The sequence below is a fragment of the Calidris pugnax genome, unplaced genomic scaffold (genome assembly GCF_001431845.1).
Source record: "Calidris pugnax isolate Ruff unplaced genomic scaffold, ASM143184v1 scaffold6, whole genome shotgun sequence".
NCBI lineage: Eukaryota > Metazoa > Chordata > Aves > Charadriiformes > Scolopacidae > Calidris > Calidris pugnax.
Window position 1 is genome coordinate 481532 of NW_015090761.1, and position 26574 is coordinate 508105.

Below are 26574 nucleotides of genomic sequence, written 5' to 3' on the forward strand. Positions count from 1 at the left end.
CGGAGGGGGGAAACGGCTCCTGGAGGGGGCAAGAATGGCTCTTGGAGAGGGGAAAACCAGCTTTCGGAGGGGGAAAAACGGCTCTTGGAGGAGAAAAATGGCTCAAGGGGGGAAATGGCTCCTGGAGGGAGCAAGAATGGCTCTTGGAGGGGGGAAACAGCTCTTGGAGAGGGAAAAGCAGCTTTCAGTGGGGGTAAACTGGCTCTCAGAGGGGGAAAAATGGCTCTGGGAGGGGGGAAACAGCTCTTGGAGAGGGAAAAGCAGCTTTCAGTGGGGGTAAACTGGCTCTCAGAGGGGGAAAAATGGCTCTGGGAGGGGGGAAACAGCTCTTGGAGAGGGAAAAGCAGCTTTCAGTGGGGGTAAACTGGCTCTCAGAGGGGGAAAAATGGCTCTGGGAGGGGGGAAACAGCTCTTGGAGAGGGAAAAGCAGCTTTCAGTGGGGGTAAACTGGCTCTCAGAGGGGGAAAAATGGCTCTGGGAGGGGGGAAACAGCTCTTGGAGAGGGAAAAGCAGCTTTCAGTGGGGGTAAACTGGCTCTCAGAGGGGGAAAAATGGCTCTGGGAGGGGGGAAACAGCTCTTGGAGAGGGAAAACCAGCTTTCAGTGGGGGTAAACTGGCTCTCAGAGGGGGAAAAATGGCTCTGGGAGGGGGGAAACAGCTCTTGGAGAGGGAAAACCAGCTTTCAGTGGGGGTAAACTGGCTCTCAGAGGGGGAAAAATGGCTCTGGGAGGGGGGAAACAGCTCTTGGAGAGGGAAAACCAGCTTTCAGTGGGGGTAAACTGGCTCTGGGAGGGGGAAGATGGCCCTTGGAGGTGGAAAAATGGCCCTTGGAGGGTGAATGGCCCTTGAAGGTGGGGCAAATGCCTCCTGGAGGGGTCACACACTGCACAAAAAGGGGTGTTTCTACCCCACACCACCCCCGCTCACCCCAAAACCCCATCCCCGAGGAGGGGGCCGGACCGTTCGGCGCTGGCACCTCTTGGCTCACACCCTTCCCTCTTCCTCTCTTTTCCAGGATACCGTTCAAGATCGGGCAGCCCAAGAAACAGATTGTACCCAAGACAGTGAGTAAACCAGGGTTTTTTTTAATTTTTTATTTTTTTAAATTTTTTTCCCCGCGGCCCCCCCTCCTTTCTTTTTTTTTCTGGGTTGTTTTTTTTTTTTCCTATTTTTTTTTTTTTTTAGCTCCCAGCCTTTGATCATGTGGCTGATGAGTCAAACCCCAGCACTTTTTTGACTCGTCCCATTTTGCGAGCGGGGCGCGTGTGCGCGCGCGTGGGAGGGCGATGGGAGCCAGCAGAACCTGTTGCTGCCTGTGACCAGCGTCGAGTTCCTCGTGCAGGGAACGAGGGGGAGCCCCCAAGTATTTTTGGGGTTGGGATCTGGGGGTTTTTTCTTTATTTTTTTATTTTTTTTTGGGGGAGAAGGGGGGGGAACGGGTGAGGGGAAGAGCTCTTTCGGTCTGGGGAGAAGGGGGGGAAACGGGTGAGGGGAAGAGCTCTTTCGGTCTGGCACGGTTTTCCTGGGAGATGGCTGAACAGGGCTTCCTTCCTTCCTTCCTTCTTTCAGCAATGGCTTGTTTGTTCATCCTTTTCTGAGCAGATGGAGGAGGAGGAGTGGTTCAGATCGCTGAATATAACTGTTTCCAAAGAAAGGCTTATAAGCTGAGATGCTTAGTGCTCAGGCGTGAATTAATTTGTGCTGCACAGCATTTGCTTTAAAAGCAAATTAAAAAAGCATTTTTGTCTTCTCGGGTCTTTGCGACTCCCTATCCCAAGTGCTGTTGCTTGCAGCTGGCTGTGGTATTTTCCCTTCTGAAACAGATGGTCCTCCCCTTTGTCCTGGGTGAAAAAAAGCTGCTGGGGGACCTCACAGTAGCTGTTCCCTTCAAAATTAACCTCTGGACCTGCTCTAAAATAAATACCCCCACAGACAGAGCCCGTGGGGACTTTGTCTTTCGAACGGTGACCTAATCCCTCCAACAGACCAACATCTCTGATCCTTCTTCTCCGGGATGCTCAGGGCAGTTAATTCCTCGGGGTGCGTGGGCATTCCTCTTGATGGGGGTTTCTCCTCAGGACATGACATTTTCCCCTGGAGGCGAAGGGCTAATTCCACCACTCCCTTCATTCAGGGCTTGATTGTCATGTTTTATTTTAAAGGATTTGGGAAGTTGTCTGCTGCTGCTCGTCGTGGTGGAGCAGCAATTTGCTGTAACGGCTCAAAACTGTCAGTACAAGATTTAAGCCAGGCAGGAGATGGAGACGAGGGCTGATAAAATCCTTCAGTAGGTTTTGCAGCTTTTCAGCTGCCCCTTTTTCCAGCTGGAGGAAGAAAGGTCCCCTTCAGGTCTTGGCACCCATTCCCCTTCCATTCAGGACACCCCACATTCCATTTTTTCTCCATGAGATTTTGCCTCTCGTCCTCTTTTCCTGGTGTTCCCAGCTCCGGTGTCCTTCCAGGCTCTTGCAGGAACCAACTGCTCTGCAGCTCTGGGTGTCTTGGCCAGCTTTCTTGGCCGTCTCCATCCCACCCGTTCTCACATCCAAGTTGACTCTTATTTTCTCTCTTGCCAGCGCTTGCTGATTTCCCTCTGCTCCTGCAGCCTTTGGTGTTGGGAGAGGTTTCTCCAAAAGGCCTCTTCTCCCCCCTGTGCCCTCCCTGGCCCCCGAAATCAGCCCTCCCCGAGCCGTGGCAGGAGCTTGGGCTCCCTGCAGAGGAACAGTTCCACCTTGGAGAGCTTGTCTTCCCCTCAGCTGCTGGGATGTGCTGTTCTGAGCTGCACTTGGCAGGCATTGCTTTTATACATATATATATATATATGTGTGTGTGTGTGTATTAAATAGAACAGCTCAGAATATCCGGCAGGCAGAGGTTCGTTCAGTAGCACAAGCATTTCCAGGCCTTTTTCCTTCCTTCCCTTCCCTTTTCCTTCCCTTCCCTTTTCCTTCCCTTCCCTTTTCCTTCCCTTCCCTTTTCCTTCCCTTCCCTTTTCCTTCCCTTCCCTTTTCCTTCCCTTCCCTTTTCCTTCCCTTCCCTTTTCCTTCCCTTCCCTTTTCCTTCCCTTCCCTTCCCCTTCCCTTCCCTTCCCCTTCCTTTCCCCTTCCTCAGCTCCCCAAGAAGAACAAGTAGTTTCTGTATCAACAACTCAGTCGCTCAGAGTCAGATGCCGATTTTTAATCGGCTTCCACTTGCCGTGTGTTGATGATGATGATGATGCTGCTGATGCTCTCCAGGCAGCAGATACATGGCAAGCAGAAAACAGGAAGCCCAAACTCTTTGCAAAACCTCACAGTAAGTGTAAAAGGCGGCTCTTCAACTTGAAGAACAAGTAATTTCTGTGTCAACATCTCAATCGCTCAGAGTCAGATGCCGATTTTCAATCGGCTTCCACTTGCCGTGTGTTGATGATGATGATGATGATGATGATGCTCTCCAGGCAGCAGATACATGGCAAGCAGAAAACAGGAAGCCCAAACTCTTTGCAAAACCTCACAGTAAGTGTAAAAGGCGGCTCTTCAAAGGAGAACAAACGGCAGGAAACCACCGATCTCCCCCGGGAGCGAGGCGTTCAGCATGATGATGATGCTGCTGATGCTCTCCAGGCAGCAGATACATGGCAAGCAGAAAACAGGAAGCCCAAACTCTTTGCAAAACCTCACAGTAAGTGTAAAAGGCGGCTCTTCAAAGGAGAACAAACGGCAGGAAACCACCGATCTCCCCCGGGAGCGAGGCGTTCAGCCTCGGGGTGTGGAAGCCTTGGGGCTGCTTTGTAGCTTTTAGCTCCCCTCGACTTTACCCTCCCGGTCGTTGAGATGCACCATCTGTGCAGGCTTTTGGGAAGGGCTGGGGGGGGAACAGCCGAGGTCTGTGATATTCCAGATGTTGGCCTCTGGAGCCCGCCGCAGGAAGCGGGAAGGTGGGGCATCTCCAAGGGCCGCATCCCCAGCCCATCGGAAGGGAAGTGGTTGCGGGTTGAGGATCTCCCACTCGCAGAGATTGGACCACAAAAGAGGGAGGGAGGGAGAGAGGGAGGCAATGAGGGGGGGGAATAAAAAAACAAGCAAAGCATTTGTTAAAATCGAACTTATTTGGCTCTCCAGGAGGGGGGTAACTGGAGTGCAGGAGAGGGGAGAATCGCTTCAATGAGAGAGGTTTCTCTCCCTCTCTCCCCAGCCAGCCTTTTTTTTTTTTTTTTTTTCCCCTCTTCTCGATGAAAAGATGCTGGGGCTGGTGTCAAATCTAGGCCGGCAGTAGTCCTGAAAAGCAATTTGCCTCAGCTGCAGAGGGAATTAGTCATGACTCCCCATGCCCACTCGCTTCTGATCCTTTGAAGAAGGGCATGGTGTCAGGCACAGTTGAGCTCTTCAGGTAGAAGGAAACCCCCGTAAGAAGAGAGAGCGGCTGGTGAACTGAAGTGATCTCCCACACCCCCCCCCCCAGACGTGCCTCTGCTTTGTTTCCACCTTAACCTGGGCAAATCCAATTCCAGACGGCCTAATCTTCTCCCCTCCTCTCCCCTGAAAAGAGCATCTGTCACCGGGCTGGCCAAGAGAGGCCAGGAGCTGGGTGGGAGGATCTAATGCCCAGAGAAGGACCTGCTGTCAGCAGAGCCACGGAGGACACCGGACCAACAGCCCAATTAAACTAATGCCCAGTGATAGGAGTTAAACCTGTTAGAATTATATCTCTCTGCAGAATGTTTATGAAGCCTCTTAGGGCGGAGATGTTCTTCCCTCCCCCAGGCCAACGTCGGTCCCAAGCAGAGGTTACGCTGGAACCAGGGCTTGTCTCCCCAGCTCTCCTGCAGCTCCAGCTCGCTGAAGTTCAGCCACGTCACCCCGAGGTTGTACCTTGCTCTTCACCAGGGTTTGGCTTATCCGAGCAGGCAGGTGGCCAAGGAGAAGAGCCGGCCACGCGTCCCCACGGGGCTCAGAGCCGGGTTGGAAGCTGGAGGAAGCCACCCAGCTCCCATTCCCTCTTGGGACAAGGACAGTGCACAGCCCTTGAGGGGTCACCCGGGTTTTACCCAGAATCACAGAATCTTCTAGGTTGGAAGGGCCCTCAAAGATCATCTTGTCCAACCGTCAACCCAACTGACAAAAATAGACCCCCACACAACAAACAAGGAGCATCATCACTAAACCAGACCTCCCAGCACTACATCAACCCGGCTTTTGAACACCTCCAGGGATGGGGCCTCAACCCCCTCCCTGGGCAGCCCATTCCAATGGCTGATGACCCTTTCAGTGACAAAATTTTTCCTAATATCCAGCCTGAACCTCCCCTGGGGCAACTTGAGGCCGTTTCCTCTCGTCCTGTCGCCTGTGACTTGAGAAAAGAGACCGACCCCCATCTCTCTACACCCTCCTTTCAGGGAGTTGGAGAGAGCAAGAAGGTCTCCCCTCAGCCTCCTCTTCTCCAGGCTGACCACCCCCAGCTCCCTCAGCCTCTCCTCATAAGACTTATTCTCCAGACCCCTCACCAGCTTTGTCACCCTTCTCTGGACCCGCTCCAGCCCCTCAATGTCTTTTTTATGGTGGGGGGCCCAAAACTGGACACAGCACTCGAGGTGAGGCCTCACCAGTGCCGAGTACAGGAGGACGAGTACCCCTTCTTCCTTCTCTCTCTCTCTCCCTGCCTGGGCTGACTCAGAAGGCTGTCTGCCTTCCTCCTCCTCCTCCTCCTCCTTCTCCTCCTCCTCCTTGCTGGCTAACCTTGGGTGAGTCAGCTTGGCAGGGAGCGGAGACCTGAGCCGCGGCCCCGTGCCGCCCGCCAAACCTCCCTGCCCTGACTCATCCCGGCAGCTCTGCCTTCCCCAGGGATGTGGGATGGAGGATTCCACTCCAGCTGCTGGCCCTCAGCTCCTTTCCACGGGGGCTCCACCAGCCAGCTGGAAATCCCCAAATCACAGAGTCAACGGGGCAGAAACGGCGGGGTGAGATCTAGTGAGGCCAGATAGATGGTTTTACTCCTTTTCCCTCTCTTCTTCGATCTTCAGGGGGATGTAACCAGTCTCTGTGGTTTGGAGGAGCATCCCCCGTGCCACTTAAGCAGCCTTTCTTGACATTTTCTCACCAGACAGAGATCTGGAGAGCCTGCTGGGTGGTGGAACCCATAAAATCCCAGATACACCTGGACTCTTTCAGCTCCGGCCTCTGCCATCGAACACAGAGCGAATATTCCCCCACATTACTCACTTCAAATCTCTTGCTTGATGGGGTGGCGAAAGCTCAGCAGAAGTTCCAGGTTGTAGCAGAATTTCTGGCCTAATTATATGGGTTTCTTGCATATTTTTTTTCAGAGAGGAGGGAGGAGGAAGCGTACGCTTTCCTCTTTTTTTTTTCCCCAAGACCCACGAAGAGGCTGAGACCACTGGAACATGTAGAAATCAGCTAGTCCTCCTCCTCCTCCAGGAAAAGAAATTAACCTCAGGGGAATGAGAAGGTTCATCACAGTCCCTTATTTCCATCTCTTTGTAGTGTTGGCTTTGGTCTTGCTCCGTTGCCTTGTAACCATGGTGTCGATTCTGATATTGCCCTTCAAGCAGGAGGGATGTTATCGCAGGTGGAAGGCCCAGTGTTTGCAAACAACAGCAAAAAAAAAATAACCGGGGTGCGAAAAGGGAAAGAACGGCGTTTTTATTTCAGTGCTCTTAAGAACTCGTCGTTCTTTCTGTAGATTTAAATAAAAACCCGGAGAGGAGCAATCTTGCATTAAACCAGCCCCTATGCCTAGAAGAAAAAGCGTTCCGTAGAGAAACACGTTTTGATTTTGGAGGTTTTTTTTCAGAGAGGCTGCAGAGAAGTGGGATTCTTTTAATATTACGGAAACTTCCCTTCGGGATATTGTAATTTTCTTGCCTGTACTTCTCGTTCTCCTTACTCTTAATGTGATAATCCTATCCCTAGGTTTCGCAGTGAGTGTCAGGGACGGGTGGCCACCTACTGCATATGGGGGACCTCTGGTCCTCGCTTCTTGTGTCCCGATGCCAACGGGAGCAGTGATTGCCTGGGAGGGCCTCCAGCAGATGATGACTGGGAGCCAGTTGCTCCCGTGGGCGTGAAAAATAAGAGCAATCCTTGGGCAGCTGCCTGGGCAGGGATGGGGCTGGGGACGTGAGTCAGGCTGGGGAGCCGCCTCCTGGAGTCACCTCCGTAGAAAACGTAGAGGGTAATTGGGGTTGGGGGTTTCGGGGAAAGTTGGGAACCCTGGAAGGTGATCAGAAGGCCACGGAGATGCTGGGAGGGCTGGAGCCCCTCTGCTGGGAGGGGGGGATGAGAGAGTTGGGGGGTTCAGCCTGGAGAAGAGAAGGCTCTGGGGAAACCTCAGAGCCCCTTCCAGTCCCTCAAGGAGCTCCAGAAGAGACTCTTGATGAGGGAGGGGAGCCCTAGGATGAGAAGGAACAGTTTTAAACCAAAAATTAGGAGATGGAGATGAGATTTTGGGAGGAAATTAATTCTTCCCCCTGAGGGTGGTGAGAGCCTGGCCCAGGTTGCCCCAAGAAGCTGTGGCTGCCCCATCCCTGGAGGGGTTCAAGGGCAGGTTGGAGGGGCTTGGAGCAACCTGGGCTGGTGGGAGGTGTCCCCTATGATATTAGGAAGAAATTCTTTATTGTGAGGGTGGTGAGAGCCTGGTCCAGGTTGCCCCAAAAAGCTGTGGCTGCCCCATCCCTGGAGGGGTTCAAGGGCAGGTTGGAGGGGGCTTGGAACAACCTGCTCTGGTGGGAGGTGTCCCTGCCCAGGGCAGGAGGTTAGAACTTGATGATCTTTAAGGTCCTTTCCAACCCCAACCATTGCATGATTCTCTGAGAGAAGAGACCCTCCCAACCCTGGAGCAGACTGGAGCCAGGAGCAGGGTTCCACCAGCCTTCAAAGGACATATTTTTGAGTCGTGCCCGAGCCTCTCTCTGGTTTGAAACCAAAACAATTCACACATAAGGCGTATAAATAGAGTGCAATACTCCCTGGTTATTTTAGCAGCCGGAACAGCCATAGAAATCGAGGGTGATTTTTTTTATTTATTTTTTTTTTTACTATGTGCTGGTTACCTGACCTCCAGGCACCAGCTGCTGCGGATTTCTGCAGAACTGTGAAGTGGGCAGAAGCCGTGTGAGCTGCCCCCACACTGCTCCATGGCTCCAGAGACCATTTTTAGCAGCTCGAAAGGGAGTCGGAGCTGGGCAGAGAGTGGTTTTTTTTAATTTGGGGGGGGAGAGCCAGCACGTGTCTCCCTCCCCCCGGATGGTGGGAGCTGATGGTGTGGACAGCTGGGGCTGAGACTCAGCACGCTCGTTGCGCCCGTCACCGTTTGCCCTCGAATCGGGGTTGAAATGTGTCTGAAAGTGCACATGGAAAAGATATTTAGAAAAAGTGTTTAGTTGACCGTGAGGCAGCGATGTGAGCTGGTGGCCAAGAAGGTCAGTGGTCTCCTGGGGTGGCCAGCAGGTCCAGGGAGGTCATCCTCCCCCTCTGCTCTGGAGAAGTCTGGAGCACTGGGACCGGTTCTGGGCTCCCCAGTTCCAGAAGGACAGGGAACTGCTGGAGAGGGGACAGCAGAGGCTCCAGAGATGAGGAGGGGCCTGGAGCATCTCCCTTACGAGGAAAGGCTGAGGGACTTGGGGCTTTTGAGTGTGGAGAAGAGAAGGCTGAGGGGGGATCTCATCGATGCTGAGCAAGAGCTAAAGGGTGGGGGGCAAGAGGATGAGGCCAGGCTCTTCTCAGTGGTGCCAGGGATAGGACAAGGGGTGATGGGCACAAACTGGGACACGGGAAATTCCATCAGAACATGAGGAGGAACTTCTTTGCTGTGAGGGTGGCAGAGCCCTGGCAGAGGCTGCCCAGGGAGGTGGTGGGGTCTCCTTCTCTGGAGACATTCAAACCCACCCGGACAGGTTTCTGTCCAACCTGCTGTGGGTGGCCCTGCTTTGGCAGGGGGTTGGAGGAGATGATCTCCAGAGGTCCCTTCCAACCCCATATCATTCTGTTATTCCATGAAAAGGAGGTTTCAGGAAAGCCAGGCAGAGGCTCCAGAGATGAGGAGGGGCCTGGAGCATCTCCCTTACGAGGAAAGGCTGAGGGACTTGGGGCTTTTGAGTGTGGAGAAGAGAAGGCTGAGGGGGGATCTGATCAACACCTCTAAATACTGAAAGGGTGGGTGTCAGGAGGATGGGGCTGGTCTTTTTTCAGTGGTGCCCAGGGACAGGACAAGAGGGAATGGGCACAAACTTGAACATAAGAAGTTCCATCTCAACATGAGGAGGAACTTCTTCACTTTGAGAGTGGCAGAGCCCTGGCAGAGGCTGCCCAGAGAGGTGGTGGGGTCTCCTTCTCTGGAGACATTCCAACCCACCTGGACACGTTTCTATCCAACCTGCTCTGGGTGGCCCTGCTTTGGCAGGGGGTTGGAGGAGATGATCTCCAGAGGTCCCTTCCGACCCCATAGCATTCTGTGATTCCGTGAAAAGGAGGTTTCAGGAAAGCCAGGCTCACTGCGCTCCGTCTTAAAATACTGTATTTTCCGTAGTGATTTTGATTGAAAAGCAACTGTCCCTCTTCAGCCTTCTCCTTTCACCTAGCTCCTGGGTTTGAAATCCCGAGGGCAGCGTGAAGATTTGGAAACCAACCTTTGGATCCTTCTCATCCTGGCTGCTCCCAACTCTTCGCGTTTCCTCAGTAGCGTGGTGGCTTGACAACCCGAAACGAGCCCGGTTTTGATCCCATGACAACAAAAGTGCATGTATTTACTCTTGGCCCGGTCAATTGAATTGAAACCCATTCGCTGATTGGGTCGGCGAGGTGTGGAAGGAATGTTTGAAGTGTGTGTTAAAAACCAGTCAGCGTGGAAGGAAAGTTCCTTAAAATATCTCGTGTATCGCTGGAGATTTGCTGCCAGATAGCAAGTAGGAGGAAGCAGTCATTGATGTAGCAGCAGGAGAAGGCTGTTCTTGAGCTCTGAGCTCTTCACCAGGGCAGGTTTCTCCTCCATTTGCGAGGTGCCACAGGCCGTTTGGACTTGGAGCTCTTGAAGGAATGAGGAGAGTCTCGAGGGGGCGAATGATCTTGAGATGGAGGGCTCAACAGGGTGAAAAAAACCCTAGTAAGGGGGTGAAAAAGCCCATTCCTGTTGAGGATGGGGAAGGAGAGGGTTGTTGGGTGGGGGTCTGGCAGCCAGCCATGGGCAGAACCACCACGGGGAGAAGGAGAAGCCTCTGGAAGAGAAAATTCATCCCCCAAGTTGCGATCTCTCTGCTTTTAAGGCATCCCCATTTCCTCCTTCGCCTTTCCAATTCATCTGCTGGAGAGCACATCCCTGGAATGAGCTGATGCAGTTGGTGGTGGTGTCTTTTGCTGGGAGAGAGTCTGAAATTCAAAAAAAACCAACAAACCAAAAACCCAAAAACCCACCCAAGGCTTCATTTCCTTTGGAAGCGTTACTCCCATTATAGCTGCAGCTCGTCCTTCCCTGCCTTCTTCACGTAGGCATTTCCCCAGGACAGGTTTCCCTGCCCCTGTGGCTTTGAACTGATTTCCATCTCCTTCTTTCCACAGGTAGAGAGAGACTTTGAAAGGGAATATGGAAAGCTCCAGCAGTGAGTATCACCCACACCGGTAAAACAGGCCCAGTAACATACTTCTCCCTTGTGCCTTCTTCTTCCCAGGAAATTTTAGCCAGTCCTGCTCTTCCCAACAAATCACCCGCTGCCCTGTAATTTCTAATTCTTCAGAGTTTCTCTGGGTGTTCAAAGGTGTCCTAAGAAGTATTTGCAGCAGTGGGGCTGAGGTTTGCAGATTAAGGCAGCTCGGAAGTAAAGAGTGTTAAAATTGCCAGAAAACCATGGTTGGGGGGGGTGGGGAAGGTGTGTCACCGAAACAGCTCAACACCCTTGAGGACAAATAGTGGTTTTACCCCACCAAGGGTGTCCCAGAAGCTCACATTTATCATCCAGAAGCGTTTGGCTTTCCCCTTTGTGGCAAGTTTGAGGATTTAAGAAAATATGTGACTTTAGAATAAGAGATTACCGACCCAAAAAGGTTGAAAAACCCATCTGAAAACAACCCCAAAAGGCTGGGCAGGGTGGAACTTCACAGAGCCTTGCCTGGATATTTTTAACTCCCACCAGAAGCCAGCATATTCTGCCCGTAAATGATTTGTTGCACGTTTATGAGACACTTCGCTTTGTTTCTTTCCAAGATTCAGACTTTGCCTTGTTCCTTCCATCTTTCAGATTGGAAGATCAGACCAAAAAACTTCAGAAGGATATGAAGAAAAGCACAGATGCAGATTTGGGTATGTGACTGGAAGGAGACGTAGACTGTGAACTTGGCCACAAAGTAGACGAAAGTGACTTTCTGGAGATCACATGAGTAATCTGTGACAAGTCTGGAAAACAAATCTAGATCTCAGTCCCACTCAGTTTGCTTAGTTACAAGGCCATCTGCGTGAGGGCTGCCGAGCGGCAGCTCAACCCAGGGAACAGAAAGTATGTGATGGGCTTTAATTCCCCCCTCTCTTGAGCTTCTCCTCGTTGTGTGGCCTTGGACAAGTCACTCTCTTTTCTTTCCCCTCCCTTTCTGCAGCCGAAAAAGAGGAGGAATTATTCCAGTTCTCGTGTTAGAGCAGTCTCCAGCTGAACTTCTTGTGTTGAGCAGCTCACATTTACCTCCTTCAATCGAGGGCACCTTACTCTGAAACCAAGAGGGTGGGATGAGGCTTGAGGGGGAGGATCTGTAGACCCCCACATAGGTGTTTCACACCCAAAATGCTGACCCAGCAGCGATTCTGCTCCATCCCCTCGGTGACTGCTCAGTTTGGTGGTGGTGGGCGATGGAGGAAGTGATGAAGGAGCCACCTCGGCGTGTTGTGGGTCCAGAGAAGGGCGACAAAGCTGGGGAGGGGTCTGGAGAATAAATCTGATGAGGAGAGGCTGAGGGAGCTGGGGTTATTCAGCCTGGAGAAGAGGAGGCTGAGGGGAGACCTTCTTGCTCTCTCCAACTCCCTGAAAGGAGGGTGTAGAGAGATGGGGGTCGGTCTCTTCTCTCAAGTCACAGGCGACAGGACGAGAGGAAATGGCCTCAAGTTGCGCCAGGGGAGGTTCAGGCTGGATATTAGGAACAATTTTTTCACTGAAAGGGTTCTCAGCCCTTGGACTGGGCTGCCCAGGGAGGGGGTTGAGGCCCCATCCCTGGAGGTGTTCAAAAGCCGGGTTGATGTGGTGCTGGGAGGTCTGGTTTAGTGATGATGCTCCTTGTTTGTTGTGGGGGTGTCTATTTTTGTCAGTCAGGTTGACGGTTGGACAAGATGATCTTTAAGGTCCCTTCCAACCTAGAAGATTCTGTGATTCTGTGACATCTGCCCTTGGGGTGCCCCCTCCCAAGGCAAGGTACCCCCTGCCCGCTCCATTCATGGCTTTTCTGGTATAAAAACTGGTATGATCACCCCATTCAGAGCTTCTCCAGTAGGAAACCGGTGAGGAGGGGAGAAGCGGATTCGGTGGGTGCCTGCTTATTGAACCGAGCAGAAACACGCCGTTTTAAACACAGATGGGGTGGTTTGTGTTTGGTTTTTTTTTTTTTTAATTTCTCTCAGCATGTGGTTTTTGTAGTCCCTCTGTTTGTAGCGGGCCCCCACAGCTCCCGAGCCAAGGCAGATGCACCAGCGCAAACAGGTGTGGGTTGAACTGGTCCCAACGCTCATCCCGTGGGACTTGGGTTGGGAGAGGGGCAGAGGAGTGGGAAGGAGCCCCACCGGGCCCTCCGCCAGCAGCAGGGCTGGCAAATTTGGGGAGGGCTTCCCGTGTTTCCAGGCTCTCACCTGGGTGTGTGTGTGTGCACGTGTGGATATTGCTCTTGCCAGGAAGAAAACGTGGATCCCGGCTCTTCCCTGCCCTCTCCCACCCTTCCCAAAACCTTGCTGGCACCAGCCTGTGCTCACATGGGGAGGACAGTGGGAAAGGCACCCATAACCCCTGCCAGGACTCATTTCCAGGGTGAAAATTGCCCTTTCTGAGGTCTTTGGTCATTGTCAGGGATCCTTGGTAAGTTTTTCCTCGTTAAGGATTCCCCTCCCCTCCCTTGCAGTGGGCGTTGTTTATATGGAGCATTTCAAGTCCCCAGAGGAGCTGTGGGAGGACTTTCTTTTTCCGTTCTGCTACATGGCAGAGTCACAAATGAGCCTTGGCCAGCTCCAGGAAGATCTGATTTCTCATTTAAAGGCATGAAATCATGAGTGCAAGGGAAGGTTTTTGAACGTGGTCTGAAGGGAAAGGAGACGGGTGAGATGAGATGAGATCAGCCAACATCCAGCCTCAGTGTCCGACCAGGATGGGGATCTATCAGCATCGTTGTGTCCTCCTGGACCTTTTATTCCTTCCCCTGTACCTCTGTGCCAAGGGGGTTGATTATTCCCTGCCTACAAACACTCCCTGGCAAAGTGGACCTGGTGGCTCCAGTCTCCACTTTCTGCCAAAAAAAGACTGGGAAAAGACGAGGCCGATTCCTCGTTGGAGGAAAATGTTCCTTCGAGGCTCGGCCACTGCCCTGCCAGAGGCAGCAGAGCTCTCTGTGCTGTGCAGAAAGATCCTTAACCCCCTTCCCCACCCTCTTGCTGCCCTGCCAGAGGCAGCAGCCTCTCTGTGCTGTGCACAAAGATCCTTAACCCCCTTCCCCACCCTCTTTGCAAACAAAATAGGATCTTAAGGGCGTTCTTTCATAGGAGACAAAAAGCCCTCCTTTGGAAATGAGATGCAGGTGACATCCCGGTGGCTCAGTTTTGCTCTGTGGAGCCTGCCTGGCTGTTCTCCACTATGTTTATTGTGATGCAAAGAAGCAATGACTCTCTGAAGTCATCTCCTTTAATTAGAGTCACGTCCTGCACCCTTTATATGCAGCACAGACCCTGCTGAAGCCCACCCCAAGGGGAAGGCGATGCTCTATCCTCTATTCTTCCCTTCTCCTTCTCCTTCATCTTTCCCTTTCCTTCCTTTCCCTTCCCTTTCCTCCCTTCTTCTCCTTCTCCTTCTCCTTCTCCTTCATCTTTCCCTTCCCTTTCCTCCCTTCTTCTCCTTCTCCTTCTCCTTCTCCTTCTCCTTCTCCTTCTCCTTCTCCTTCTCCTTCTCCTTCTCCTTCATCTTTCCCTTCCCTTCCCTTTCCTCCCATCTCCATCTCTGTCTCCGTCTCCTCTTCTCCTTCCCCAGCTGCTCTCTCCGAGCTCTGCAGGTGAGGGGGAAGCATTTCACCCCAAATCTCACTGAATATAGTGGAAAAGCCCCAGTTTTTTGGCCTCTGGACGTGACCCCGCAGCTCCCCTGGCTGCAGCACTCTCAGTCCTCTCTCCTTGGGAAGGGAAACTCATTTTTCCTCCAGCTGAAGGAGTTCTGCCATTCTTAACTCCTTCTCCATCTTTCCCTTTCCTCCCTTCTCCTTCTCCTTCTCCTTCTCCTTCTCCTTCTCCTTCTCCTTCTCCTTCTCCTTCTCCTTCTCCTTCTCCTTCTCCTTCTCCTTCTCCTTCATCTTTCCCTTCCCTTCCCTTTCCTCCCATCTCCATCTCCATCTCTGTCTCCGTCTCCTCTTCTCCTTCCCCAGCTGCTCTCTCCGAGCTCTGCAGGTGAGGGGGAAGCATTTCACCCCAAATCTCACTGAATATAGTGGAAAAGCCCCAGTTTTTTGGCCTCTGGACGTGACCCCGCAGCTCCCCTGGCTGCAGCACTCTCAGTCCTCTCTCCTTGGGAAGGGAAACTCATTTTTCCTCCAGCTGAAGGAGTTCTGCCATTCTTAACTCCGTCCCGTTTTGGCACAAATCCTTCCTCAGATGTGGTCACACATATGGATTATATCCCATCTGTTTAAAGGTTTAAACGCCTAAACCCTTAATGTTTGGATAATAGAGGGATACGGTAGCTTTGTTATTCCATAGTTAGTGTCTCCTTCTGCGTTGAGCTCCCCAGCTCTTTAGCTTCTGAGCTCTCTGTATAATTGTGTGTAACCTTTAAATCAGAATGTTTAACCCCTTGATTTATGATCTTAAGCCCCATTATTCAGATGACTTTAACTTTTAATATCTGAGTGAGTACAGTGGGAGCCTTTCCACAGCTCATCTGTAGCACGGCTAAAGCATCTGGCTTTCTGATCTCAGGCTGGAATAACTTCCAGCCACAGAGCTGAGGAAAAAGAACTTTATTTTTTTTAAGTACCCAGGACTTTTCTTTCTTTTTCTTCTCTATTCCCATTTATATTGATGCTTGCCTTTTTATTCATCTGTGGGGTTTTTTTTTCCCCCTCGTTCTGCACCTTAGCTATTTTCTTGCTCTTTTCTAGTTGTCCTGTCACAGGGGTTGAATTTTCCCTTTGAAGATCAAGTGTGGGGACAGGAAGGGAGATGGGGCTGATGGAAAACAAGCAGAAGGGCTCAGGAGGATGGGAACTGAACACCATCCGTGTGTCACTTGGTGTTTCTAGATTCCCTGGTGACAACCTCAGGGTCTGAAGGACCCTTCAGCCACTGCGTTTTATGGCCTCGGTCTCCACAGGCAGAAAATTTGGGCTGATTGAGGGGAAAACACTTGGCCAGCTCGTGTCTCTGCTGCTCGTGTGGTGCCTATTTTGAGAGGAAAAAGAGAAAACTCGTCTTCCCTTTCCTGTCAGTCTGGTCCTTTTCCACCGGCACTAAATCCACTTCAAATATATATTTTTGTAAAGCCATTTGAAAGACTTAATGGACTGTGATTTTTCTCATTGTGGAAGAGCTGTAGTGAGACTGAGAGTGACACTTAATAGTCTGTCGAGAAAAGACGTATATAAAAAAAACCCATCCAGTTTGTTTTTCTTTTTTTTTTTTTTTTTTTTTAAGAGAACGGTGCTTTTGTTAGTCTGGGATTATTTCTGGCAGCATCACAAGCCGTGCATCGGAGTGGTTTGGGTTTAACATATATAAAAACAGTTCTCTGGGTGTTTGTGTGAATGAATTGGTGGCTCTTCCTTTCTTTTCTCTTGAATATCTTCCTGGAAAGATGGGCTAAACCCTTCCCACTGGCTGAAGTCTTTGATTTTTGCCCAAAATTGCCCTTTGCTGATGTGTGACCGTCCCGTGGGGCAGCTCCTGAGCTGAGCTGTGATGTTCTTTCCTTTCTTTTGCATGTTCTTGGCTCCTGTCACCTCCAGCCATGTCCAAATCGGCTGTCAAAATCTCCTCGGACCTTCTCTCCAACCCCTTGTGTGAGCAGGAGCCCAGCTTTCTGGAGATGGTCACGGCCTTCGACACGGCGATGAAGAGGATGGACTCTTTCAACCAGGAGAAGGTGAGTATGGGTTTGGCTGAAGACGGGGGGAGACCGGGGTGTGCTGGTGGGATCTCGCCCTTCCAGATAGATCCTCCTTCCCTTGTTGGCATCATCTCCAAGATGATCACTGAATCACGGAGTGATATGGGGTTGGAAGGGACCTCTGGAGATCATCTCCTCCAACCTCCTGCCACAGCAGGTCCACCCAGAGCAGGTTGGACAGAAACCTGTCCAGGTGGGTTTGAATGTCTCCAGAGAAGGAGACCCCACCACCTCTCTGGGCAGCCTCTGCCAGGGCTCTGCCACCCTCAAAGTCAAGAAGTTCCTCCTCATCTTTAGGTGGAACTTCTTACCTTCAAGTTTGTGCCCGTTCCCTCTTGTCCTGTCCCTGGGCACCACTGAAAAAAGACCAGCCCCATCCTCCTGACACCCACCCTTTCAGTATTTAGAGGTGTTGATCAGATCCCCCCTCAGCCTTCTCTTCTCCACACTCAAAAGCCCCAAGTCCCTCAGCCTTTCCTCGGAAGGGAGATGCTCCAGGCCCCTCCTCATCTCTGGAGCCTCTGCTGTCCCCTCTCCAGCAGTTCCCTGTCCTTCTGGAACTGGGGAGCCCAGAACTGGTCCCAGTGCTCCAGCTGGGGCCTCCCCAGGGCAGAGCAGAGGACAAGATGAAACTCCATGAGTTTCTCTACAATCTTACTCTTCTTCTGACTGGTTTTACTGGGGATCACAGCTCATCCTGAGCGAATGGGAGGAGTTGGCTGGTTTTTGGTTAAAGGGCATCATGGTTGTGCTCAGGAGCCCACATCATCCCATGGCAGGCTCTGTGCAAACACCTCTCGTTGTGCAAACAGGCTTCTATTTTTTTATTTTTTTTCAACAAGCCTGACATATAATCATCTCTTTTTGCTTTCAACAGGTGAATCAGATCCAAAAGACAGTCATAGAGCCTTTGAAAAAGTAAGTACCAACGTTGTCTCATGAGCCATATCCAGGGTTTGTCATAACCGTGTACTTTAGGGACGTGTATCATCGGGAGGGATGTTGTCAGGTTAGAAATCAGCCCTTTCTAAAGAGGTAACAGTTCACATCCTGGTGAAAAAATGGCATCTTCCTCCCATTCCAGTTGGGGCATGGGGAGCTGGGATGGTTGAGCCGAGTCCATGCTCCTAGAATCATAGAATGGTCTACGTTGGAAGGGACCTTTCGGGGAACTGGGATGGTTGAGCCGAGTCCATACTCATAGAATCATAGAATGATCTACGTTGGAAGGGACCTTTCAGATCATGGAGTCCAACCATCAACCCAACGCTGCCCAAACCACCACTAACCCATGGGTTTGAGCCTCCCAGATGCTTTTATCTGTATTTTTAAAGAACACCTGAGCTGGGTGATGCTGAAAGCATTAAAGCCTCCAGCTTCAAGCACAAACTTGAAGATAAGAAGTTCCACCTAAAGATGAGGAGGAACTTCTTTGCTGTGAGGGTGGCAGAGCCCTGGCAGAAGCTGCCCAGAGAGGTGGTGGGGTCTCCTTCTCTGGAGACATTCAAACCCCCCCTGGACACGTTCCTGTGGGACCTGCTCTGGGTGGCCCTGCTTTGGGAAGGGGGTTGGACTGGGTGATCTCCAGAGGTCCCTCTGGATGAGGGAGGGGAGCCCTAGGTGAGGGTGGTGAGAGCCTGGCCCAGGTTGCCCCGAGAAGCTGTGGCTGCCCCATCCCTGGAGGGGTTCAAGGGCAGGTTGGAGGGGGCTTGGAGCAACCTGGGCTGGTGGGAGGTGTCCCTGCCCATGGAAAGGGTTTGGAACGAGATGGTCTTTAAGGTCCCTTCCAACCCAAACCATTCTATGATTATTCCAGTAGCAGTTTTCCATATTTTCCATATTTCTCCCCGTTCCTTGCTGACCGGTGTCACCTCGGGCTCCTCTGGTGCCATTCTCCTCCATCTCTACAAGTGCCACCAGCGTTACCAGCCATCCCTGGTGTCACAGCCCGTGCCCCCCTCTCCATTCAGGGAATGCTCCAGTCCCTGCACCAAATATCTTCTAAAACCCTCAGATTTTGCTATTTTGTCACAAGAACAGAGCCAAGGGAGTGAAAATAAAATAAAATGACTTTAATATGACACTAAGTGTTGCAAATTGCTGAATAACAATTTCAGTTTAGGTTTTGTCACCGGGTGGTTTTTTTTTGGTGGTTCTTTGTTTTTTGGGTTTTGGTTTGGTTTTTTTTTTTTTTTAATGTTTGTTTTAAACTTGTTGTTTCTGCCCAAATCTGAAAGCAAAATCTCGTGTGTTTCTCTGTGTTTCTATCCGGGGGATTTGGTTGGTGACTCAAGTTTTTACCTCGATCGTTCTCTCCACGACCAGAAATTATTGATGATTTAGGAAAAAAAAAAAAAAAGAAGAAAAAGAAAGAAAAAAAAAAAAGAAAGAAGGAAAAAAAATAATCCCAGACTTGTGCTCTTGTGCTGTGGAATTGTGTTGCTTATTATCTAGATTGTCCTCATGAAAGATACATTAACTTTTTCTTCCAGCATTCTGTTAAAATTGGAAGAAGGGCTCGTGTCTCTGAAATCTTCACGGATTTTGTTAGGGGTTGGGTGGTTGGTTGTTTTTTTTTTTCCCCCAACTTGCTTTAGCTGATGAAAATGAAGGATAATACCTCTCCCTGTTGTGTGTTTTAAACCCTGGGTGGCGTTTGGGGCTGGTGCTCCAAGAAAATAAAGCCATTTCCACGTCGCTAACCTTTTATTCCACCTTTATTTAATGTTTGGCTTGGGCTGCTGGAGCCAGGATGGCAGAGAAGGGGAAAGACCCAGTTCCTCTCACTCTGATTGAGGGATCCATTCAAGACCCTGTTGGATTATTCCTGCCATAGGGAAATTTTGGGGAAATAATGGAGTTTTTCAGGTCAGGGGGCAGTTGGTTTGTTCCTCCTCGCGAGGTTTAACGCTCAGCTCGCCCGTTATTGCTCCTTCCTTAAACCTAAGGGTATTTATTTCACCCTCCTGGCTGCTTCCCTCTCTTGGCAATTCTCTCCAACTTCCTAAATTTCCATTTTGTTGGAATATGGTGGTTTTTTTCCCTCCCCTTCCTGCCCTTTGGCACCTGCAAACTGTCGCCGGGTGCTCTTTAAACAGCTTATATTTCACGCTCGGGGAGGCTGCATCTCCGCGCCGAGCGAAGAAATGTTCTTTTCCTTCCTTTCCCTATTTTTCCCCAATTCCGGGCGAACATAGGTACGTGCACGGCCCCGTCGTGCAGCCAAGGAACATTTTTTTTTGAAGGAGCCCAAGGGTCCCTTTGGAGGCTTTAATGAGATGCAGGAGAGAAATGCCGAGCTTGCACCTCCCCTTGTCCTGCTGGCAGATAAACCCCGGCAACGTTTCGAGGATAAAAGTTCCAGATTAATGAAAGCTGCCTTGAGGAGCTCTTCTTATTTCTTATTTCCAGTTGAGGTATTGCTTCCCCTCGCAGAGACTCTCCCAAACTTGCTTTGACCTAGAAAAAAAAGCTTTTTTTTTTTTTTTTTTTTGCTACAACAGCTGCACTTTATTACATCTTCACTGGTGGTCTCCTCTAGTTTATTAGCCAAAGAAACAGATAAGTATAATCCAGGCAATTATCATTAGTGGTAATATATTGTAATCAGAGGCACATGTGCTGTAAAATCTCCATTCAGTTGTCCAGGGACAGTAGGTTTCAGGCAAATATTGGAGAATTTGTTAAACCACGTAGAAGAAAGCGGTAGTAGATTTAGAGGGGGGGGGGGGGGGGGGGGAGGCTCGTATTGTTTCAATCCTTCTGCTTCTGGGGACGTCGGGTTGTTCAGAGTTTGGCTTTTTGGGCCCCAAAAGAAGCCCTTGGCTGGGAATTGCTCATTGAGGGAAGGAGCAAAGCCCCAAGGAGAATATTGCATATTTTAGCGTGTGGGTTGGGGGGGCAAGGAGCTGGGAAAGGTCAGGAGGGAGCCTCTCGGGGAGATGCCTGCCCAAATTCACAGCAGATCGACGGGTTTGGGGCAAAAAAGGGAGGAGAAAACCAGCTGGTTTTGACTTTGCTCTTCCAGTTCTTCACTCCGGGCTTGGGCGAGGAGTGTCGGCTGTGGCTCCGGGATGGGGATGGATGGTGTAGTGTCAGCTCAGTGTTACATATTGTGTGTTGGTTTCAGAGGAAGGAAGAGGCTTAAATAAACCAGGTGGTTTGGAGATTCAGGGGTTTTAATGCTTTTTCGCGTTCAGAGCCCATTTTCCTTGCTGGGAAGGTCCTGAGTTAAACTCCCCCCTCTCTGACCCTCCCTCAGCATCGGGATGTCGTGGTCGCCCTTGGGTGGTACCATCCCTGGGGTTGGGGCAGGATGGGGAGAGGTTTTGGCAAGGGGTGACCCAAGGGGTGCTGTCCCCCCCCTCCCTGGGTGCCATCAGCCCCGGCTGGGAGGTCCCAAAAATGGAGTCCAGAAGCAGATTGAGGTCTAAATTCAATTAGAGCTGTACGTCAGCAAATATTTACTGGTGATAGGGAACGGAGATGCTGGGAGGGCTGGAGCCCCTCTGCTGGGAGGGGGGGATGAGAGGGTTGGGGGGTTCAGCCTGGAGAAGAGAAGGCTCCGGGGAGACCTCAGAGCCCCTTCCAGTCCCTCAAGGGGCTCCAGGAGAGATGGGGAGGGACTCTTGATGAGGGAGGGGAGCCCTAGGAGGAGGGGGAAGAGTTTTAAACCAAAAATTAGGAGATGGAGCTGAGATTTTGGGAGGAAATTTTTCCCCCTGAGGGTGGTGAGAGCCTGGCCCAGGTTGCCCCGAGAAGCTGTGGCTGCCCCATCCCTGGAGGGGTTGAAGGGCAGGTTGGAGGGGGCTTGGAGCAACCTGGGCTGGTGGGAGGTGTCCCTGCCCATGGAAAGGGTTTGGAACAAGATGGTCTTTAAGGTCCCTTCCAACCCAAACCATTCTATGATTATTCCAGTAGCAGTTTTCCATATTTCCCATATTTCTCCCCGTTCCTTGCTGGCCGGTGCCCCTCGGTGCATCCATCCTCAGTCATAGCTCGGGCACCACCACGATTGTGTCACCTCGGGCTCCTCTGGTGCCATTCCCCTCCATCTCTCCAAGTGCCACCAGCACAGAATGAGATGGTCTTTCAGGTCCCTTCCAACCCAAACCCATATTTCTCCCCGTTCCTTGCTGGCCGGTGCCCCTCGGTGCATCCATCCTCAGTCATAGCTCGGGCACCACCACGATTGTGTCACCTCGGGCTCCTCTGGTGCCATTCCCCTCCATCTCTCCAAGTGCCACCAGCACAGAATGAGATGGTCTTTCAGGTCCCTTCCAACCCAAACCATCCCATGATTCTACGACAGCAACCAATTCTTGGCATCCACGGATGAGGGGGGGCGTCTTCATCTTCCTCCCATAACCCTCCCATCCCCTTGAACCCTCGAGGAGCCTTTCCTCCCGGAGCAGATCACCGGCCGCCAACAACCCCAGGGATGCTGGAGGGACCGGAAGCAGGAAAAGCCTCTTTCATGTCCTTAACGAGCCCTTAATGAGGATTTCGTGCACAAAGCTAGCCACATGGCTGCCTGGCCCCCTCTCAGCCTAATCCCCCACCTCGCTCCTTTTTTTTTTTTGTTTTTTTTGTTTTGTTTTGTTACCGGCGGCTTCAGTTCTTGTTCCTTTCTTTGCGGTCCCCCCCCGTCGGAAGGGCTGGTTTTAATTTCCCCCCCCCTTCCTGGTGGGTGGACGGGCCCCCGACGGACGTGTGGGCACGGGCTGAGGAATGGCAGGCATCCCCCAGCATAGCCCAGATGCTTCGGCCTCGCGCTCGGCCACCCTCGGGCCCCTCCAAACCTCCTCCTCCTCCTCTCATCCAACCCTCCCTTCCTTTTACATCTCACCCTCCCCAGCTCTATTACTCCCTTTTTGCCCCTTTCCAGAGCTGTAGACCCTCCCCGTTTCCTTTTACCTTCATTTTCCAAGCCCTTATCCCCAAAATAATGCCTCAGGGAGGAGCGTGTGGGCTTCCAGCCTTGTCCAGCTCACGGGGCTGCCAAGGATGGTGCTGGAGACACTTGCAAATTGGGAAAAATGAAGGTTTTAATGATATTTTTTCCCTTTCACCAAAGCTCCAGCCCCTCTTTGGCATCACTGGTGCTAAAAATGAGGGGAAGCCACAGGGCGAGGGTTGGGGCTGGAGAGGAGAAGATGGGGTGCTCAGGGACCTCGCTGCGGGATGGTCCCTCATCTCCAGCATCCCCACCAGGACGAGCAAACTGGTCTCTCCAGCAGCCTCCTGCCAGAGAGGGAGAGAAGTTTTTTTATTTGATTTTCCAAGCCTAGAGGTGTCAGCCAGGCTGCCTAAGGAACGAACTGGTGGCACTTTTATCTCCCCTGGCTGTGTCTCTCCAGCCCCGTCCTTTTAATTACAGGAAGCTGACGGGAGGCTGGCAACGTGATTTATCATTCAGAGAAACAGGTGATTTATATCTATATATGTAATTTTTTTCTTTTTTTTCCCAGGCTAAACTGTCATCCTAAGAGGAGTTCACCCCTTACCTTCCCCCCTCTCCCCCCCGCAGCCCCCGGGGGAGACAGTAATTTGTATTTTCTTTTCGTTATCCCTGCGTATCTCCCCTCACCTGCTCCTCTTAAGCCGCCTGGGCTGTAATCCCCTCTCAGCAGCCTTTGCCTAAAAAGTGACAGGGAACAACGGCGGCTTATTCTTCAAGCTGCTTTGGTGGCGGGGGCTCTAATGCTTTTTTCTACCTTTTTTTTTTAAGCTTTTTTAGCCCCCTTCCCCACCCAATTTGCTTTTAAGTCGGCTTCGATTTTCTTGGCTTTGTATTAAATAAAAAAAAAAAAAGGAAGTGTGGAGTAAGGAAAGGGGTGGAACTGGGGATTTGTGAGTGGTTACGGCTGTCAGACCCTCTCATCCCCGACCAAAGCAGGGCCTGGGTGGAGCAGAGGGAGGAGGATGGTGTTGGGCTTATCAATAAATACCCACATCTGCTCTGGGGCTTCTCATCTGCACTTTGCAGCAGGAGGAATCGTTGCCTTTGCTCCATGTGTCTGTGAAACCACCAGGATTTGCTCAGGAGGCTTTCCCTGGTCCAGCTAAAACGCTAAAATTCTGAGTTTAATTGTTAATTTCCATCCAGAGAAGGGAGAAGTGACAATTCAATACAGAGCAACCATTACAACCCTGGAGTGACAGAAAAACCACAAAATTGCACAAACGTGCAGCATGGGAACAGGTTGCTCATAGAAGCTGTGGATATCCCATCATTGGAAGTGTTCAAAGTCAGGTTGGATTGGGCTTTGAGCAATGTGACCTAGTGAAAGATGTCCCTGCCCACAGCAGGGGGTAGGGACTAAATGATCTTTGATGGTCCCTTCCAACCCAAACCATCCCATGATTCTACGACAGCAACCAATTCTTGGCATCCACGGATGAGGGGGGGCGTCTTCATCTTCCTCCCATAACCCTCCCATCCCCTTGAACCCTCGAGGCGCCTTTCCTCCCGGAGCAGATCACCGGCCGCCAACAACCCCAGGGATGCCGGGGGGGGACCGGAAGCAGGAAAAGCCTCTTTCATGTCCTTAACGAGCCCTTAATGAGGATTTCGTGCACAAAGCTAGCCACATGGCTGCCTGGCCCCCTCTCAGCCTAATCCCCCACCTCGCTCCTTTTTTTTTTTGTTTTTTTTGTTTTGTTTTGTTACCGGCGGCTTCAGTTCTTGTTCCTTTCTTTGCGGTCCCCCCCCGTCGGAAGGGCTGGTTTTAATTTCCCCCCCCCTTCCTGGTGGGTGGACGGGCCCCCGACGGACGTGTGGGCACGGGCTGAGGAATGGCAGGCATCCCCCAGCATAGCCCAGATGCTTTGGCCTCGCGCTCGGCCACCCTCGGGCCCCTCCAAACCTCCTCCTCCTCCTCTCATCCAACCCTCCCTTCCTTTTACATCTCACCCTCCCCAGCTCTATTACTCCCTTTTTGCCCCTTTCCAGAGCTGTAGACCCTCCCCGTTTCCTTTTACCTTCATTTTCCAAGCCCTTATCCCCAAAATAATGCCTCAGGGAGGAGCGTGTGGGCTTCCAGCCTTGTCCAGCTCACGGGGCTGCCAAGGATGGTGCTGGAGACACTTGCAAATTGGGAAAAATGAAGGTTTTAATGATATTTTTTCCCTTTCACCAAAGCTCCAGCCCCTCTTTGGCATCACTGGTGCTAAAAATGAGGGGAAGCCACAGGGCGAGGGTTGGGGCTGGAGAGGAGAAGATGGGGTGCTCAGGGACCTCGCTGCGGGATGGTCCTTCTCCTCCAGCATCCCCACCAGGACGGGCAAACCGGGCTCTCCAGCAGCCTCCTGCCAGAGAGGGAGAGAAGTTTTTTTATTTGATTTTCCAAGCCTAGAGGTGTCAGCCAGGCTGCCTAAGGAACGAACTGGTGGCACTTTTATCTCCCCTGGCTGTGTCTCTCCAGCCCCGTCCTTTTAATTACAGGAAGCTGACGGGAGGCTGGCAACGTGATTTATCATTCAGAGAAACAGGTGATTTATATCTATATATGTAATTTTTTTCTTTTTTTTCCCAGGCTAAACTGTCATCCTAAGAGGAGTTCACCCCTTACCTTCCCCCCTCTCCCCCCCGCAGCCCCCGGGGGAGACAGTAATTTGTATTTTCTTTTCGTTATCCCTGCGTATCTCCCCTCACCTGCTCCTCTTAAGCCGCCTGGGCTGTAATCCCCTCTCAGCAGCCTTTGCCTAAAAAGTGACAGGGAACAACGGCGGCTTATTCTTCAAGCTGCTTTGGTGGCGGGGGCTCTAATATGGCGTGGAGACGAGCTGGCAACGTGATTTATCATTCAGAGAAACAGGTGATTTATATCTATATATGTAATTTTTTTCTTTTTTTTCCCAGGCTAAACTGTCATCCTAAGAGGAGTTCACCCCTTACCTTCCCCCCTCTCCCCCCCGCAGCCCCCGGGGGAGACAGTAATTTGTATTTTCTTTTCGTTATCCCTGCGTATCTCCCCTCACCTGCTCCTCTTAAGCCGCCTGGGCTGTAATCCCCTCTCAGCAGCCTTTGCCTAAAAAGTGACAGGGAACAACGGCGGCTTATTCTTCAAGCTGCTTTGGTGGCGGGGGCTCTAATGCTTTTTTCTACCTTTTTTTTTTAAGCTTTTTTAGCCCCCTTCCCCACCCAATTTGCTTTTAAGTCGGCTTCGATTTTCTTGGCTTTGTATTAAATAAAAAAAAAAAAAGGAAGTGTGGAGTAAGGAAAGGGGTGGAACTGGGGATTTGTGAGTGGTTACGGCTGTCAGACCCTCTCATCCCCGAAAAAAGCAGGGCCTGGGTGGAGCAGAGGGAGGAGGATGGTGTTGGGCTTATCAATAAATACCCACATCTGCTCTGGGGCTTCTCATCTGCACTTTGCAGCAGGAGGAATCGTTGCCTTTGCTCCATGTGTCTGTGAAACCACCAGGATTTGCTCAGGAGGCTTTCCCTGGTCCAGCTAAAACGCTAAAATTCTGAGTTTAATTGTTTAGACTTTCTTTCCAGAGTGGCTGAGGCTGTTTGGATGGTCCTCACCACCCGTGAGGTCCTAACGATGGTCCTCATCTGGTGGCTTTCCAGAGTGGCTGAGGCTGTTTGGATGGTCCTCACCACCCGTGAGGTCCTAATGATGGTCCTCATCTGGTGGCTTTCCAGAGTGGCTGAGGCTGTTTGGATGGTCCTCACCACCCGTGAGGTCCTAATGATGGTCCTCATCTGGTGGCTTTCCAGAGTGGCTGAGGCTGTTTGGATGGTCCTCACCACCCGTGAGGTCCTAATGATGGTCCTCATCTGGTGGCTTTCCAGAGTGGCTGAGGCTGTTTGGATGGTCCTCACCACCCGTGAGGTCCTAATGATGGTCCTCATCTGGTGGCTTTCCAGAGTGGCTGAGGCTGTTTGGATGGTCCTCACCACCCGTGAGGTCCTAATGATGGTCCTCATCTGGTGGCTTTCCAGAGTGGCTGAGGCTGTTTGGATGGTCCTCACCACCCGTGAGGTCCTAATGATGGTCCTCATCTGGTGGCTTTCCAGAGTGGCTGAGGCTGTTTGGATGGTCCTCACCACCCGTGAGGTCCTAATGATGGTCCTCATCTGGTGGCTTTCCAGAGTGGCTGAGGCTGTTTGGATGGTCCTCACCACCCGTGAGGTCCTAATGATGGTCCTCATCTGGTGGCTTTCCAGAGTGGCTGAGGCTGTTTGGATGGTCCTCACCACCCGTGAGGTCCTAATGATGGTCCTCATCTGGTGGCTTTCCAGAG

At 51.5% G+C, this 26574-nt stretch overlaps 1 protein-coding gene across 1 annotated transcript in view; it reads left to right on the forward strand.

Moving 5' to 3' along the window:
* The window catches only part of BIN3 (bridging integrator 3), a 64943-nt gene that overhangs the window by 18436 nt on the left and 19933 nt on the right, over positions 1–26574 (forward strand). Inside the window, exons 2-6 of the mRNA XM_014951290.1 lie at positions 1016–1064; positions 10551–10591; positions 11228–11289; positions 16158–16294; positions 17196–17236. Of these exons, the coding sequence (XP_014806776.1) occupies positions 1016–1064; positions 10551–10591; positions 11228–11289; positions 16158–16294; positions 17196–17236 (330 nt within the window). The remainder of the gene's footprint in view (positions 1–1015; positions 1065–10550; positions 10592–11227; positions 11290–16157; positions 16295–17195; positions 17237–26574) is intronic.